The sequence below is a fragment of the Amblyraja radiata genome, chromosome 3 (genome assembly GCF_010909765.2).
Source record: "Amblyraja radiata isolate CabotCenter1 chromosome 3, sAmbRad1.1.pri, whole genome shotgun sequence".
Classification (NCBI taxonomy): domain Eukaryota; kingdom Metazoa; phylum Chordata; class Chondrichthyes; order Rajiformes; family Rajidae; genus Amblyraja; species Amblyraja radiata.
The window spans coordinates 130,901,206-130,917,812 of NC_045958.1; the positions used below are offsets into that span (position 1 = coordinate 130,901,206).

General features: G+C 45.1%; 1 protein-coding gene across 2 annotated transcripts in view; it reads left to right on the forward strand.

Moving 5' to 3' along the window:
* Window positions 1-16,607, forward strand: part of wdr70 (WD repeat domain 70) — a 63,962-nt gene that overhangs the window by 31,357 nt on the left and 15,998 nt on the right. For both annotated transcript variants that reach the window (XM_033018767.1, XM_033018768.1), the window contains exons 11-14: window positions 550-649; window positions 6,743-6,827; window positions 10,077-10,215; window positions 15,361-15,461. In XM_033018767.1, coding sequence (XP_032874658.1) covers window positions 550-649; window positions 6,743-6,827; window positions 10,077-10,215; window positions 15,361-15,461 — 425 coding nt within the window. The remainder of the gene's footprint in view (window positions 1-549; window positions 650-6,742; window positions 6,828-10,076; window positions 10,216-15,360; window positions 15,462-16,607) is intronic.

Genomic DNA, 16,607 nt, shown 5'->3' on the forward strand with positions numbered 1-16,607 from the left:
GGCGTGACTGTACTCGTTCGTGTCTAGTATGGTATGACTGGATAGCACGTAATTAAAGAATTTCACTATCTCGGTACATGTAACAATAATAAACCATAGGTAACCAATGGTAATACATTGCTGAGTGTCCAGAACTGTGCAGTTCTGTTCAAAATAAGCTCTTGCTTTTATTATATAAGAATATTCATGAATATGAAGCGTATTGATCAGCCATTAATGAAGTGAATGGGTGAATCGGCTCGAGTGTTTGAAAGGGTCTGCTCGTTCTCAAACCTCTTGAGTTCTGAATGGTTGCTAATGCTTTAGAGTAGACAGGAGGTGAATTGCTTTCTCTTGTGCCTATGTTCTATGCATGGCTGTGTAACTTTTCTGTGCCTTTCACAACCTTCACCTTCTGGTTGGGTAGGACATTGCTTTAAAGTAATACCCACTGTGGCCGGCGTTGCTGATTGATTGTGGATGAGCACAGTTAGTACAGTTTATAATTAATTGGCACAGTTTGATGCTGTGAATATTTACCACTCATCTTTGTTCCTTGTTTCTACGTAGGTTCACACAAAGTTTTACAATCGCCAGGCGCATGCTCCTGGCAGCGACACGTCTTGCCTTAGCTTTTCATACGACGGGTATACGCTGGCTTCACGAGGTGGTACGTGGCTTCACTCAACCCTTCCCCAATGTTAGTATTGTTGAATGTGTGTTAGTTGTGCCTGTCTGCCTGCACAGAAGCCATTATTAAATATAGCTGGAGGACCAGATCTGCACACAAGTGTGGTCTCACCAAGGACTTGTATGCAGATGCTCCCCGATTTACCATGCTTCGACTTTACGATCGGCAAAGGCACCGAGCCGCACGCCACTTCCGGTCACGTGATCGCAATATATCACAATGCGTTTTCGACTTGCGATATTTTTGGGTTCCAATGGGTTTATGGGAACGTAACCCCACTGTAGGTCGAGGAGCAGCTGTAACTGTATCACAATGCACTCAATAATCTTCCCAATGAAGGCAAGTGTGCCAAACGCTGGCCACATGACTCGCTACTTTTAGGGAACCATGTACGTGTAATTCCAGTTCTCTCTGTTCTACAGCATTCTCAAGGGCTCTACCATGTACTAATCAAGTCCCGCTCTGATTTGACGTACTAAAGTGCAACTCCTCACCCTTGTCAGAGTTAATTCCTTTTTGCCATTCCAAGGCCCACCTTCCCAAATGATCCAGATCCTGGTGTATCCTTCCTCATTGTCCACTATACCACCAATGTAATGTCAGCTGCAAATTGCCTAACAATGCTAATTACATCATTAATGTAGATGACAAACAACAGTGTCCCAGCACTAACCCCTACGGCACTCCACTGATCACAGTGAAACAACCCCCCACAACTACCCTCTGGCTCCCTCCTCCAAACCAATTGGCGAGCCCATCTTAGATTCCATGCTTTCTACGCTACCAGATTAGCCTACCATGCAGGGCTTTGGCAAAAGCCCTCATCAATCCTCCTGGTGACCCCTTCAAAAAACTCTTATCAGATTTGTGAGACACGATTTCCCACACACAAAGCCATGCTGACTGTCCCTAATCAGTCTGTGTCTGTTCAAATGCTGCCACATGCAGTCCCTAAGAATCCCCTCCATCAACTACCCCAACACTGCTGCCTACCTCACCAGCCTGTAGTTCCTTGGCTTGTCCTTGCTGCTCTTAAATAATGGTACAACATTAGCCATGCTCCCGTCTTCCACAACCACCTCTGAGTAAAGATGAAACAAAGATCATTGCAAGGGCCTCCACAATTCCCTCCATAGCCTCCCATAAGGCCCATGGTTGTACTTGGTCAGGCCCTGGGCAGTTATCCACCTTAAAGTGCTTTGAAAATGCAAATGCCTCCTCTGGTAATTTATATATGATCTATGACATCACAACACCTGTGCCTTAATTTCTTAGCATCGTCTACTCGGATGAGAAATATTAATTTACTATCTCCTCCATCTCTTGTTGAAGAAAAATGGGAGACCCGGGGAAGGGAGGAATGAGCGGATTGAAGAGGGGAGATGATGTCTTACAAAGGTTGAGTTTTTGGACGTGGTTACAAACGTGATTAATGAGGATTGGGCAGGACAAGGTCCCTTATGGAAGGCTGATCCAAATGGGACATCCCGTACATGGGATGCACGGTGACTCGGTGGTCTGGATTTGGAACGACTTTACCTCTAGAAGACTGAGGGTAGTGCAGAGAACCCTCATTATAACAGACCCATAGGCAGGGGGAATGTTGTCTGTTATTGATTATTGTGTGAGATTTGCTTCAACCACTGAATGGCACTCGGTGAAATTGGTTCTTTTCAAATACAAAGTTTATTTTTAACAGCTAAAAATGTATTATTTGTTACTGCTAAAAATATCAAATGCTATTTGTGTCATTGTTTATTGGAGTATCATTGCACATGCTAAACAAAATGATAGCCCAGAGTATTAGAGGGAAGGTACTAGCATGGACAAAAGATTGGCTGAATGACAGAAGGCAAAATGTGGGAATAAAGGGGGCTTTTTCTGGTTGGCTGCTGGACTAGCGATGTTCCGTGAGGTCGGTTTGGGACCCTACTCTTCACGTTGTATATTAGTGATTTGGATGATGGAATTGATGGCTTTGTGGCATCATTGGGATCATATGAAGATGAGGTCAAGTAGTGTGGAGTAAGCAGGGAATCTGCAAAAGGACTTGGACAGGTTGGCAGAGCGTGAAGACAAAGGTTCAAAGGTTCAAAGGTTGATTTATTGTCACATACACCTAGATGTAGTGAAATTCTTTTTGCCAATGCAGCACATTAAAAAAGGAATACAAACATAACAATAATAAATAGCTTTAACATAAAAAACATCCCCCCACAATGGTTCCCATTATGGGGGAAGGCACAAAGTCCAGTCCCATCCCCAATGTCCACCCATAGTCGGGCCTATTGAGGCCTCCACAGTTGCCTCTACGGAGGCCCGATGTTCCAGGCCGTCCTCGCCGGGTGATGATGATGAAGACAGTGTCATTTCAAGGTACAATTATCATAAAAATGTCTGCATAAAAGGGGTGCTGCCCCCTTTTACCCCCACCAGGGGCAATGCCCCTGGACCCCCATGTTTTAATGCGACATGATCATTTGTTCATCCGAAAAAGGGTCTCGACTTAGCATCGACTAAACGTCACCCATTCCTTCTCTCCAGAGATGCTGCCTGTCCCGCAGAGTTACTTCGGCTTTTTGTGTCTTATCGACGAACATTTGTTTGACGGTTCCCTGTGGATCGATGCACACTCCCCAGTTTCTAGCGGGTAATCAAAACTCTCTGTGTGACTGCGCCCACGAGTTTTCCGTTTTGGCCACATTTTAAAATTGACCGGGCGGGTGCTCAGGGCATGTGCTGGACAACTATCCCTGGTCTTCACTGACATTTTCAATCTGTCACTGGCCCAGGGTGTTGTCCCCACTTGCCTCAAGACATCAACCATTGTGCCAGTGCCCAAACAATCAGCTACAGGGAGTCTCAACGACTTCCGCCCAGTGGCACTCACCCCTGTCATTGCAAAGTGCTTTGAGCGGCTGATCTTGGCTCACCTCAAAGCCAGCCTCCCCCCCACACTGGACCCCCATCAGTTTGCCTACCGGACCAACAGGTCTCAGAGGACACCATATCGGCGGCCCTACACTCTGCCCTGACCCACCTGGACAGCAATAACACCTACATCAGGTTGCTGTTCATTGATTTCAGCTCTGCCTTTAACACTGTCATCCCCGCCTGCTTGATCACCAAACTCAGCGGACTTGGCATCTCCACCTCCCTCTGCAATTGGACACTGGATTTCCTCACCAACAGACCACAGTCTGTTAGGGTCAACAACCTCACCTCCTCCACTATAACACTGAACACCGGCGTGCCACAGGGCTGTGTGCTCAGACTCTCCTCTACTCCCTCTTCACCCATGACTGCATCCCTAAGAATGGATCCAACGCCATCATTAAATTTGCCGACGACACCACGGTGCTAGGGCTGATCAGTGACAACGACGAGTTAGCCTACAGGGATGAGGTCCAGCACCTGACAACCTGGTGTGCCAACAATAACCTCATCCTCAACTCCAAGAAGACGAAGGAAATTATTGTTGACTTCAGGAAGAACAGAGGGGGCAGACATACCCCCATCCATATAAACGGGACTGAGGTGGAGCGCGTCTCCAACTACAAATTCCTCGGGGTACACATCTCGGAGGATCTGTCCTGGTCCCTCAACACCTCCAAGCTGATCAAAAAGGCACAGCAGCGCCTTTACTTCCTGAGGAGGCTCAAGAAAGCTCACCTGTCCCCCCAGATCCTGACCAACTTTTACCGCTGTACCATCGAAAGCATCCTGACCACCTGCTTCACGGTATGGTACAACAGTTGCACTGTAGCGGACAGGAAGGCACTACAACGGGTGGTGAAAACCGCTCAGTACATAATCGGTGCCCCGCTCCCTGCCATGGATGCCCTCCACCGAAAACGGTGTCTGAGATGGGCCGGGAAGATCATCAAAGACCCCTCTCACCCTAACCATGGACTGTTTGCCCTCCTCCCATCAGGGAGGCGGTACAGGAACCTCAGGTCTCGTACTAGTAGGATGAGGAACAGCTTCTACAACAACACTATCACATTGCTGAACTCGGAGTCCCGCCGATAGATTTCTCCAGTCTCTCCGTCCAAACACAAGGCGTAGCTATGGGCACACGCATGGGCCCCAGCTACGCCTGCCTCTTTGTCGGGTACGTTGAACAATCCTTGTTCGAGACGTACCAGGGCCCCATCCCCGACCTCTACCTCCGTTACATTGACGACTGCTTTGGAGCCACCTCCTGCACCTACACACAACTGACTGACTTCATCCACTTCACCACCAACTTCCATCCGGCACTCCAATACACCTGGACGATTTCCGACACTTCCCTACCATTCCTTGACCTCACCATCTCCATCGCAGGGGACAGACTCCTGACCGACATACATTACAAACCCACTGACTCGCATGGCTATCTGGACTACACGTCTTCCCACCCTGCCCCCTGTAAAGACTCCATCCCCTACTCCCAATTCCTCCGCCTACGCCGCATCTGTTCCCAGGATGAGACATTCCACACCAGGGCATCGGAAATGTCCTCGTTCTTCAGGGAACGGGGATTCCCCTCCGCCACCATAGATGAGGCTCACACCAGGGTCTCATCCATACCCCGTAACACTGCTCTCTCTCCCCATCCCCGCACTCGCAACAAGGGCAGAGTCCCTCTGGTCCTCACCTTTCACCCCACTAGCCGCCAAATACAACACATAATCCTCCGCCATTTCCGCCACCTCCAACGTGACCCCACCACTCGCCACATCTTCCCATCTCCCCCCATGTCTGCCTTCCGCAAAGACCGCTCCCTCCGCAACTCCCTCGTCAATTCTTCCCTTCCCTCCCGCACCACCCCCTCCCCGGACACTTTCCGTTGCAACCGCAAGAAATGCAACACCTGTCCCTTCACCTCCCCCCTCGACTCCATTCAAGGACCCAAGCAGTCGTTCCAGGTGCGACAAAGGTTCACCTGTATCTCCTCCAACCTCATCTACTGCATCCGCTGCTCTAGATGTCAGCTGATTTACATCGGGGAGACCAAGCGTAGGTTGGGCGATCGTTTCGCCGAACACCTCCGCTCAGTCCGCAAAAACCTACCTGAACTCCCGGTGGCTCAGCACTTCAACTCCCCCTCCCATTCCCAATCCGACCTCTCTGTCCTGGGTCTCCTCCATTGCCAGAGTGAGCAACAGCGGAAATTGGAGGAACAGCACCTCATATTCTGTCTGGGGACCTTGCGTCCTTATGGCATTAACATTGAATTCTCCCAATTTTGCTAGCCCTTGCTGTCTCCTCCCCTTCCTTAACCCTCTAGCTGTCTCCTCCCACCCTCCCATCCGCCCGCCCTCGGGCTCCTCCCCCTCCTCCCCTTTTCCTTCTTTCTCCCACCCCCCATCAGTCTGAAGAAGGGTTTCGGCCCGAAACGTCACCTATTTCCTTCGCTCCATAGATGCTGCTGCACCCGCTGAGTTTCCCCAGCGATTTTGTGTACTTTCTCCGTCCACATTGTTTGCTTATTCTGTATTTTTATTTCTATGTTGCACTATTACTACGGACTGACGCTAAACTGCATTTCGTTGTACCCATACTTGCATCTGTGCAATGACAATAAAGTTGAATTGAATTGAATATATAATTAATATATGAAGTGGGTTTGAATAGGTCACGGTTTCCATAGAGTCTTGAATTGTACGTAGCCTCTTGAATTGTATGTAGTCTCGAAAATTGTGAATTCTAATTCAGAATCGACATAATCTCCCATACAGCGGAACTGTGCCACAAATAAACGTCCAACCCTTGCCAATTGTAGCTCTCGTCTTCACTGCAAAAAATGAGATATGATTCCGACTGCAGCGATCACGTCACAGGTGGGGAACCTGAAGAGGTCGGGTCGCCCTCATTGGCGATTCGAGCAATTTATAGCAGAACAGCACGCTACGCTTGTAGATGTGGACGCCATGACGGAAGCCGATTCCCAAGATGGCGCTAAACAATTACCCATGACCTGCTACGGCTTTTTCGCCGAGTGGACTATCTTGCTCTTGCTCCAGTATCTTTGGTTATGAGTGTGCCTATCCTACATGATTAAAATGTTGCTGGCATGTTTTCCAGGGGACGACACCATTAAAACCTGGGATGTGAGGAATTTCCGGAATGCTCTGAATGTGGCAACTGATCTTCCAAACGTATATTCAATGTGAGTTGCTGCAATCACTGAATTAACATCTTATAACATAGAAAAGTACAGGCCCTACAGCCCACAATGTCTTGGATTTATTATTGGTACCGTGAAACGATTTGTTTTCCCATACTAGCCAATTAACTCAGATAATACTCTACATAAATCCAATCAAGCCAAATTCAAGTATGATAGGTAGAGCTAAGGGATAGATACAGAGTGCAGAATATAGTTCTCAGCATTGTAGTGCATCAGTTCCATTGACAAAGTCCAATGTCCACCATGAGGTAGTGAATCAGACTGTATCACAGCTTATGTCTGTGCTAAACATGAAGCTGAGCTGAACTAATCACATTTGCCTGCATTTGATTCATATCCACCCCAATCCCAGCATTCCCATCTGCTTATCTAAATTCCTCTTAAATTCCACTTTAGTGTCTGCCAATACCACCACCCATGCATGGTAGCACTTTCCATGCACCCACCACTGTAAAAACAAACTTGCCCCACTCACCTGTACTCTTTTCACCTTTTTCACTGACATTTCCAGCCTGAAAATAGTTCTGGCTAGTCTACTCTATCCATGCCTCTCATCATTTTTACTTCAATCAGTTCTACCCGAAGCCTTCAATGCTCCAGAGAAAATAATCTCTCCACATCATCATCTATATCAGTGCTTCTTAAACTATTTCAGTGTCATTCACCCTCGAGTCTATATCACAAAATTTCATTCACCCACGACTACATTTTCTTATGTTATAAGATGCCATTTTCGTCTTATTCTCCCTTGTGTATAATTTTATATATAATTTATTTTGTCACATGAACAAAAAACATAAATTAACTGTACACAAAAAAGCTGGAGAAACTCAGCGGGTGCAGCAGTGTCTAGATGCTGCTGCACCCGCTGAGTTTCTCCAGCTTTTTTGTGTACCATCGATTTTCCAGCATCTGCAGTTCCTTCTTGAACATAAATTAACTCATTTATTTTAAGTGTTTATTTTATTCACCTTTTTGAACATCCTACAAATATGTAAAGAAAACTAAGAGTGGGAAAAAAAAAAGTTTCATTAACACTGGAGTTGGAAAATCATTCTATTAGAATGATAAAAAAAAAAATTCCAACGTCTAAACACTGGGCTTCAGCCCCATCCTACCCTTTCAGGCTTTGATTACAGCAGCTTTTTTCTTGGAAAACCAGCTCAAAAAACCATGGAGTATGTGATTTAAAATATTAGTATCCAACTGATATAACTTTCTCTAACTCTCCCTGATGGAAGCTCACAATACCACCAAATATCAACTTTGGTAGCTACACAAAGTAAAGTTACACTTCAACCGTTGCCCATGGTGATCCTCCTGTGTTTATAAATGTATGATCCCACTAGCTCGTCTGGTCTTCCCTAATAGGTTATATTACAGTAAATTTGGGAAAATATTACATTAAAACCATAGGTAGAGACAAAAAAACATCAAATTTCCAGCTCCACTGCCATTAAATCCAATAAAACCAATAAGAGCTTACTAACCACTTTAATGGAAATGCCTTTTTTAAGTATAGAAAAAAAATATATATATATCTGAATAAATTAAGCCATTCACCTTTCATTCACCCTTGGATGAACCATTCACCAGTTTAAGAAGCACTGGTCTATATTTCTCGTTTCCCTTATCCCTAACCAGTCTGAAGAAGGGTCTCGAACGGAAATATGGGGAGAAGGCAGGCACGGGTTATTGATAGGGGACGATCAGCCATGATCACAATGAATGGCGGTGCTGGCTCGAAGGGCCGAATGGCCTCCTCCTGCACCTATTTTCTTTGTTTCTATGACACCCTCTGACTCTTGATCCCCTACACTTAGCAATGTTACAAAATTTTGAGATTTAAAAAATCAAGTCTGTAATTTATCCCATCAGATAAAGCATAAAAATAAGTTTAATTTGACACCTAATTCACTTTCATATCTCAAGTATTTAAAAAGTTATGGCCATTTTCATACTCGGAAATGAGCATCTTGTTCCCTATTGATTTTCTATGGACATAACAAAAAAGTTGTGATCGTGAACAGTCAAAAGCCCATAACTTTCTTAAAAATTAAGAGAACTGAATGAAATTTTCAGTTATCATAGATTGAAGCATTCTGAAACAAATATAAAATAATCTTACTTGGATGACCTGAAATTAAAGCATATAATTAGTTAGTTACCTAATTGTAGCTAATTTCAGACTTCAATTACTAGATCTAAACATCTATCCATTTCTTAATAAATTATTAACATTTTTAAATAGCCTAAATGTCCAAATAATATTCACAAATAATTCACAATAAAACATGATTTTTAAATCTCATTTACATTAATTTATAGACCAAATGGAAGGAATTTAGTGTTCAATTGCTGTAAATAAATGCCCATTTAAATCAGCTTTCCAGTGGGTCCCTGTGGAACGCGCTGGTTTAGAACGTTCACATTGCGGTAGATTTGTGCCCCAAATGCCCAGAAAAATACTGCGCGATATAATGGGCCCAAATTGAGCTACTCGCAATATTAAACTTTGTATAAAGGGATCTTTAGAAGCCCTTTTTAATGTAAAAATATACAACCTAACTTCTGCTATTTGCTTTATGAGACCCTGAGGATGCTGGCGGTCGCGGGTTTAGAGATTGATTTTTAAACTACTATAACTATTATACGAGGCCTTTAAACCTAATAATAGCCTTTGCGACGGGGTCTTCCAGCAATTTTTCGTTAATAATTAACTAGGCTGAACATCTTCGATTTGAACAGCCTAGTGAAAATCGCGTTTTAAACCCGCCCCCTCTAAACGGCGCCAATATCGCGCACACCCGCAACGGCAGATTTTCAAAGACGCTTCAGGTAGGCTTTGCAACATACCTACTACACTGGGATAAAGACTATGCATTCACCCTATCACCCTAATGATTTGTACCTCTATAGATCATCCCTCAGCATCCTGCACTCCAAGGAATAAAGTGCTCACCTGCCCAACCTCTCCCTATAGCTCAGGACATCAAGTCCTAACTACATCCTTGTTAATCTCGGCCCTCCCTCCAGCTTAATCCCATACCTGAGCCCCATCGCACAGCCCATCTTGACTGTGACTCAGTGCCCAGCTCCTGGCAGCCATGTCCTTTATCTCAGCTCTCGGCAGTAACATCTCCTTTTGAGTCTTTCTCCAACCTGGGCACCTTCAACACCTTCTCCCTTTGGGTGCTACATTGGATGTGGTTTGACTTTGTTTTACAGGACAGACTGTTGTTTCAGCCCTGATGATAAGATGCTGGTAACGGGAACATCTGTGCAGAAAGGCAAGGGGAGTGGAAAGCTACTGTTCTTCGATAGAGAAACCTTTGTCAAGCTTTACGAGATTGAGGTCACTGATGCGGTGAGTTAATCCAATTTTCAACCATTCAGCTGAAAACCCGAGGTACTGCGGTTCCCATTGACTACGATCCGCTTTATCTCAGGCCTCCTCTCCTATGCTGCTTCTAGCTCTCTGCCTGACCTGCCATTCCCACTGACCTCTCTGCTCTGTGAGCACCATCTGTCTGAGCGGTGGTGAGGTTAGAAGTTCCCCCTCGGGAAGGGATGCTATTCCTAAAGATGACACCAAGCTTCATTGGAACATTTTAGGAGGCCCCGGATGAGGAGTGAATGGGAAAATAAAATAGTCTCTTGGAAACCGGGGCAGAGGCAAACCTAACCAGGCTTCTGGAAGTGAGAGAATACATATGGGAAAACTTCTGCAGTTGTATTGAGCTCTGGTGAGACCACATCTGGAGTATTGTGTAGTTTTGGTCTCCTAATTTGAGGAAGGACATCATTGTGATTGAGGCAGTGCAGCGTAGGTTCACGAGATTGATCCCTGGGATTCGGGACTGCCATATGAGGAAAGATTGAAAAGACTACGCTTGTATTCACTGGAGTTTAAAAGATTGAGGGGGGATCTTATAGAAATGTAATAAATTATAAAAGGACTGGACAAGCTAGATGCAGGAAAAATGTTCCCAATGTTGGGCGAGTCCAGAACCAGGGGCCACAGTCTTAGAATAAAGGGGAAGCCATTTAAGACTGAGGTGAGAAAAAACGTTTTCATCCAGAGAGTTGTGAATTTGTGGAATTCCCTACCACAGAGGGCAGTGGAGGCCAAGTCACTGGATGGATTTAAGATAGAAAGTTGAATAGAGCTCGAGGGGCTGGTGGAATCAAGGGATATGGGGAGAAGGCAGGCATGGGTTATTGATTGGGGATGATCAGCCATGATCACAATGAATGGCGGTGCTGGCTCGAAGGGCCGAATGGCTTCCTCCTGCATCTATTTTCTATGTTTCTAAAATGAATTGGACGGGGTGGGATGGAGGGAAATCCTTTGTCAGGGAATGAGCACATGCAAAAGATTAAATTATAGGAATAGGAGCACGTTGGCTATTCAGCCCCTTCAGCCTGCTGCACCTTTCAAAGGTCTGTACAGCACTTTGGTCAACGTGGGTTGTTTACAAATGTGCTTATAAAATAATAATATCATGGCTGATTCAAGATTACGCAGGACCATTTCCCTGCCCTCGATTTACTTATTGACTGGGAATCTATGCATCGCAGCTTTAAGATGCTGGTTCCTGTTGCAAGGAGTTCCAAAAACTCACAACAATCTGCCAGAAAATAACTATTCCTCACCTCCATCTGAAATGAATGTCCTTATTCTGAGAACATGCCCTCTAGCATTAAACTCTTCCATCTTGGCATTTACTCCATCTGGTCTCCATGCAACCTTTTAATAAAATCACCTTTCATTCTTCTGAGTGTTGGGGTGGCACATGGTGCAGCCCACCAGCTAAATCAATAAGTATCACAGTGTATCGCAGATAGACTGTTGGTGAATGTCTTCCCACCTATTTTTATGCTCCAACTCCCTGGAACTAAATGACAGCAGTCCATGAGCAAAGCACAAACCTCTGGGGGAACTCAGAAGGTCAAGCAGCATCCGTAGGGGCAGAAGGATGTTCAACATTTCAAGTCTCGACCCAAAACATTGACTAATCCATTCTGGATAGTGCAACACTATGGACCACCTCTTACACTATTGTGCACTTGATTTCTAATCACATTTTTACACTAATGTCGTTTTAGCAGTATTTTTCTTCACGTGTAGAAGAGATTCAAGAGAGTTTATTGTCATGTGCCAGTGATAGGACAATGAAATTCTTGCTTTGCTTCAGCACAACAGAACATAATAGGCATTGACTACAGAACAGATCAGTGTGTCCATATACCATTATATAAATATATACACACATGAATAAATAAACTGATGAAGTGCAAATAAGATAATGGGCTATTAATGTTCAGAATTTTGTCCGAGCCAGGTTTAATAGCCTGATGGCTGTGGGGAAGTAGCTAATCCTGAACCTGGTTGTTGCAGTCTTCAGGATCTTGTACCTTTTACCTGAAGGTAGCGGGGAGATGAGTCAGTGGCCAGGATGGTGTGGGTCCTTGATGATGCTGCCAGCCTTTTTGAGGCAGCGACTGCGATAGATCCCCTCGATGGAAGGGAGGTCAGAGCCGATGATTGACCGGGCAGTGTTTACTACATTTTGTAGTCTTTTCCTCTCCAGGGCGCTCAAGTTGCCGAACCAAGCCACGATGCAACCGGTCAGCATGCTCTCTACTGTGTACCTGTAGAAGTTAGAGAGAGTCCTCCTTGACAAACCGACTCTCCGTAATCTTCTCAGGAAGTAGAGGCGCTGATGTACTTTCTTAACAATTGCATCAGTGTTCTCGGACCAGGAAAGATCTTCAGAGATGTGCACGCCCAGGAATTTGAAGCTCTTGACCCTTTCAACCATCGACCCGTAATAAATGGGACTGTGGGTCCCCATCCTACGTAAAGGGGTCACAGTTTAAGGATAAGGGGGAAATCTTTTAGGACCGAGATGAGGAAAACATTGTTCACACAGAGAGTGGTGAATCTCTGGAATTCTCTGCCACAGAAGGTAGTTGAGGCCAGTTCATTGGCTATATTTAAGAGGGAGTTAGATGTGGCCCTTGTGGCTAAAGGGATCAGGGGGTATGGAGAGAAGGCAGGTACAGGATACTGAGTTGGATGATCAGCCATGATCATATTGAATGGCGGTGCAGGCTCGAAGGGCCGAATGGCCTACTCTTGCACCTATTTTCTATGTTTCTATGTAATAGCTATTTTTGTGTGATGTTGAAATCTACCTGCCTGTAATACTGCTGCAAGCAAGATTTTTTGTTGTACCTGTACATCACTATAGTTGTGCAAATTACAATAAACAACCTGGCTTGTCTCCACAGATGCTGCCTGACCCAGTGAGGTCCTCCAGCACTTTGTTTTTCGCTCCAGATTTCACACATCAGCAGTCTCAGTAACAGCATTCCAATTGCCTTCCTGATTGTCTCCTGCACATGAATTCTAGTTTAGTGTTTCATGCAAAAGTATCCCAATCAGGGTAGCACAGTGATGCATCATAACTCCAGAGATCCGGTTTCGATCCTGACATTGGATGCTGTCTATGTGGAGTTTGCACGTTCTCATTGTGATCGAGTGGGTTTCCTCCAGGTGCTCCGGTTTCCTCCCACACGCCAAAGACGAGCGGGTTTGTAGGTTAATTCGCCCTCTGTAAATTGCCAGCCATTGTGCAGAATATGGATGAGAAAGTGGGATAACATAGAACTAGTGAATTGAGGATCGATGGTCAACGTGGACTTGGTGGGCTGAAGGTCCTGTTTCCATGCTGTATAACTAAACTAAACCCTTTGTGCTGCATCCTCTGTCTATTTAAATAGCTATCATTTTTCCAAAGTGAACGACACCTTTTTCCATAACATTCACCCTCTTACAACTATTTGCTCTCTCTGATCAATATTTATCGGCAGACTGTGTCCTTCTTACAGCTTGTCTGACACTTGTTTGTGTCATTGCAAATTTACCTTGCATTTATTTCTGTCCTCCGGGTCATTAATATATACAACATAAATGGTTTAAATCCCTGCACTGATCCCTGTGGCACGAAGAAGGCCGCCAGCTCGTGCAAGCCGACCAAGATGCTACACCGAAGCACATCCCATTTGGTCCATATCCCTCCTAATCATCAGAGTAATGCAGAGATACGACACAGAAACAGGCCCTTCACCCACCGAGACCGTGTATCCATTTTACACTAATCCTACCCTAACTCATTTGTAGTGAAGATGAGCACAAAATGCTGGAGTCACTCAGGATCTCTGGAGAGAAGGAATGGGTGACGTTTCGGGTCGAGTCTTCACAGAAAAGCTGGAGAAACTCAGCAGGTGCAGCAGCATCTATGGAGCGAAGGAAATGGGCAACGTTTCGGGCCGAAACCCTTCTTCAGACTCAAGTCCCTTCTTTAGACTGAGAGTCAGGGGAAAGGGAGATATGGAAGGGTAAGGTGTGAAACCGAGACATCTAAGGGGACGGAGCTGATGGAAAATGTAGAATAGATCATAGGGTAAGGTGACAACGAAACATACATAGATAAAATTTGATCAGGAGAACAGTCAAATTGGTTGGAGAGAGAATGAAAGCTAGGGTTACTTAAAGCTATAGGTTAATATTCATACCGCTGGGTTGTAAGTTGCCCAAGTGAAATATGAGGTGCTGTTCCTTCTGCATCTGCAGTTCCTTCCTGTTTGTTGTACACCAACAGTTCTTCAACATTATGCTGCTATTTTGCTCATCCTTCCATTTCTCCACTTCACACAGCATTTGCCAATTTTTTACCCATACATTTAACCGATCCACATTTCTCTGTTGCTGCATCCTCCTCGTTGCTTCCATCCTACCATTTTAGTGTCAACTACAAACTTTCCTACTGTACATTGGCTTTCTTCCTGAAGATCATTAATATGTACTGTAAACATCTCAGGTCCCAGCACCTAACACTCAAGGTGATCAACTATAACCATTCTCTGCTCAGTCCGCCTAGGCCCTATGTCTACGCGATCTCCCGGTTGCCAAACACTTTAATTTCCCCTCACATTCCCACACCGACCCTTCTGCCGTGGGCCTCCTCCACTGTGTGAGGTCCATCGCAAATTGGATGAGCAGCATCTCATAATTCGCTTGGGCAGCTTTCAACCCAGCGATATGAATATTAATTCCTCTAATTTCAAGTAACCCTTTCTTTCTCTCTCTCCATCCCTCCACCACCCTAGTTCTCACTAATTTCACCGTCTTCCTGTTTTATTTTACAATTTGTCACATTGTCACCTTCCCCTCTGAAACCAATGAACCATTCTATATTTCCTTAACATCGTCTGCTTTGATCTGTCGTTTTCACACTTATCCTTCCATATCTCTAGACAACCCTCTCCCCTGACTCATTGTCTGAAGAAGGGTCTTGACCCGGAACGTCACCCATTCCTTCTCTCCAGAGATGCTGCCTGTCCCGCTGAGTTACTCCAGCATTTTGCGTCTAACTCCAGTACTGTTGACAGGTAAAGAATTTCCCTGTAACTCTAAACATGAAACTGTTCTCTTCATTTTCAGAGCGTAATTCGTTGTCTGTGGCATCCAAAGCTAAACCAGGTCATGGTGGGGACAGCAAATGGATTAGCAAAAGTCTACTACCACCCAGTCAAAAGTCAAAGGTTGAAGGTTTTTAATTATGCCAAGATTATATCATTAGAATATCTTTATTGATGTCAGTGTCCACATAATCTGTCCCTGTTCCAGAATGTTTTAAAACCCTCTGGCAAACTCAGCATTTATTGCACACCGAGTGAGCCCATGTAGTCTGTGTGGTGACAATACTGTTGGCTAGGAGGTCATGATTGACGGTAGACTGGGCTAGCAGCTTAATGTTCGAGAGTACAGAGGCTACAGGCCATATAGAGGTGGGGGTTGCTTTATCGATTAAGGAGACTCTCACAGCAATAGTCTAGCGATTACATTACGGATAGTTTGTCCAGTGAGGCTATATGGGTGGAGCTGAGAAATAGAAAGAGGATGATCACCTTGTTTAAGAAGGAACTGCAGATGCTGGAAAATCTGAAGAAGGGTTTCGGCCTGAAACGTTGCCTATTTCCTTCGCTCCATAGATGCTGCCGCACCTGCTGAGTTTCTCCAGCACTTTTGTCCACCGAGGATGATCACCTTGTTGGGAGTACACTAGGCCCCCAAAATAATCAAGGGGGATTAGAAAAACAATGATGTCTGGAGATTGCATGCGGCTGCATGACTAATATGGTTGTCAGAACAGGAGATTGAACTTTCCCAAAAGACTGGGACTGTCATAGTGCCATGGGATTATGTTCAGCAACGTTTCCTCTTGCAATATGTGTGGGGCTACACAGGAGATGGCAAAGCTTCATCTACTATTAGGATTTTAGGACGGGCAAGTGACTGAGATGTCCATGGGTGAGCCTTTTGGGATCAGCGACCACTAGTCTGTTTGCTTTAAAATAGTTATGGATAAAGACGTTAAATATCTGAATTGGGCCAAAGACGACTTTGATGATATCAGACATGAACTTGCTAAAGTTGACTGGAAACATAGAAAATAGGTGCAGGAGGAGGCCATTCGGCCCTTCGAGCAAGCCCTTTGTTTCTGGGCAAAGGAACATCCTGAAAGTGAAATGCTTTTGAAACTGTGATGACAAAAGTTCACGGCATGCACGTTCTTGTTGGAGTGAAGGACTCGGCAGGTGGGCATAAGGAAGTATCAATGAGGAGAGAAGTTGAGGCACTGGTCAGGAAAAAGGAGGAGGCATGGACCAGCTATAGGCAGCTGGGAT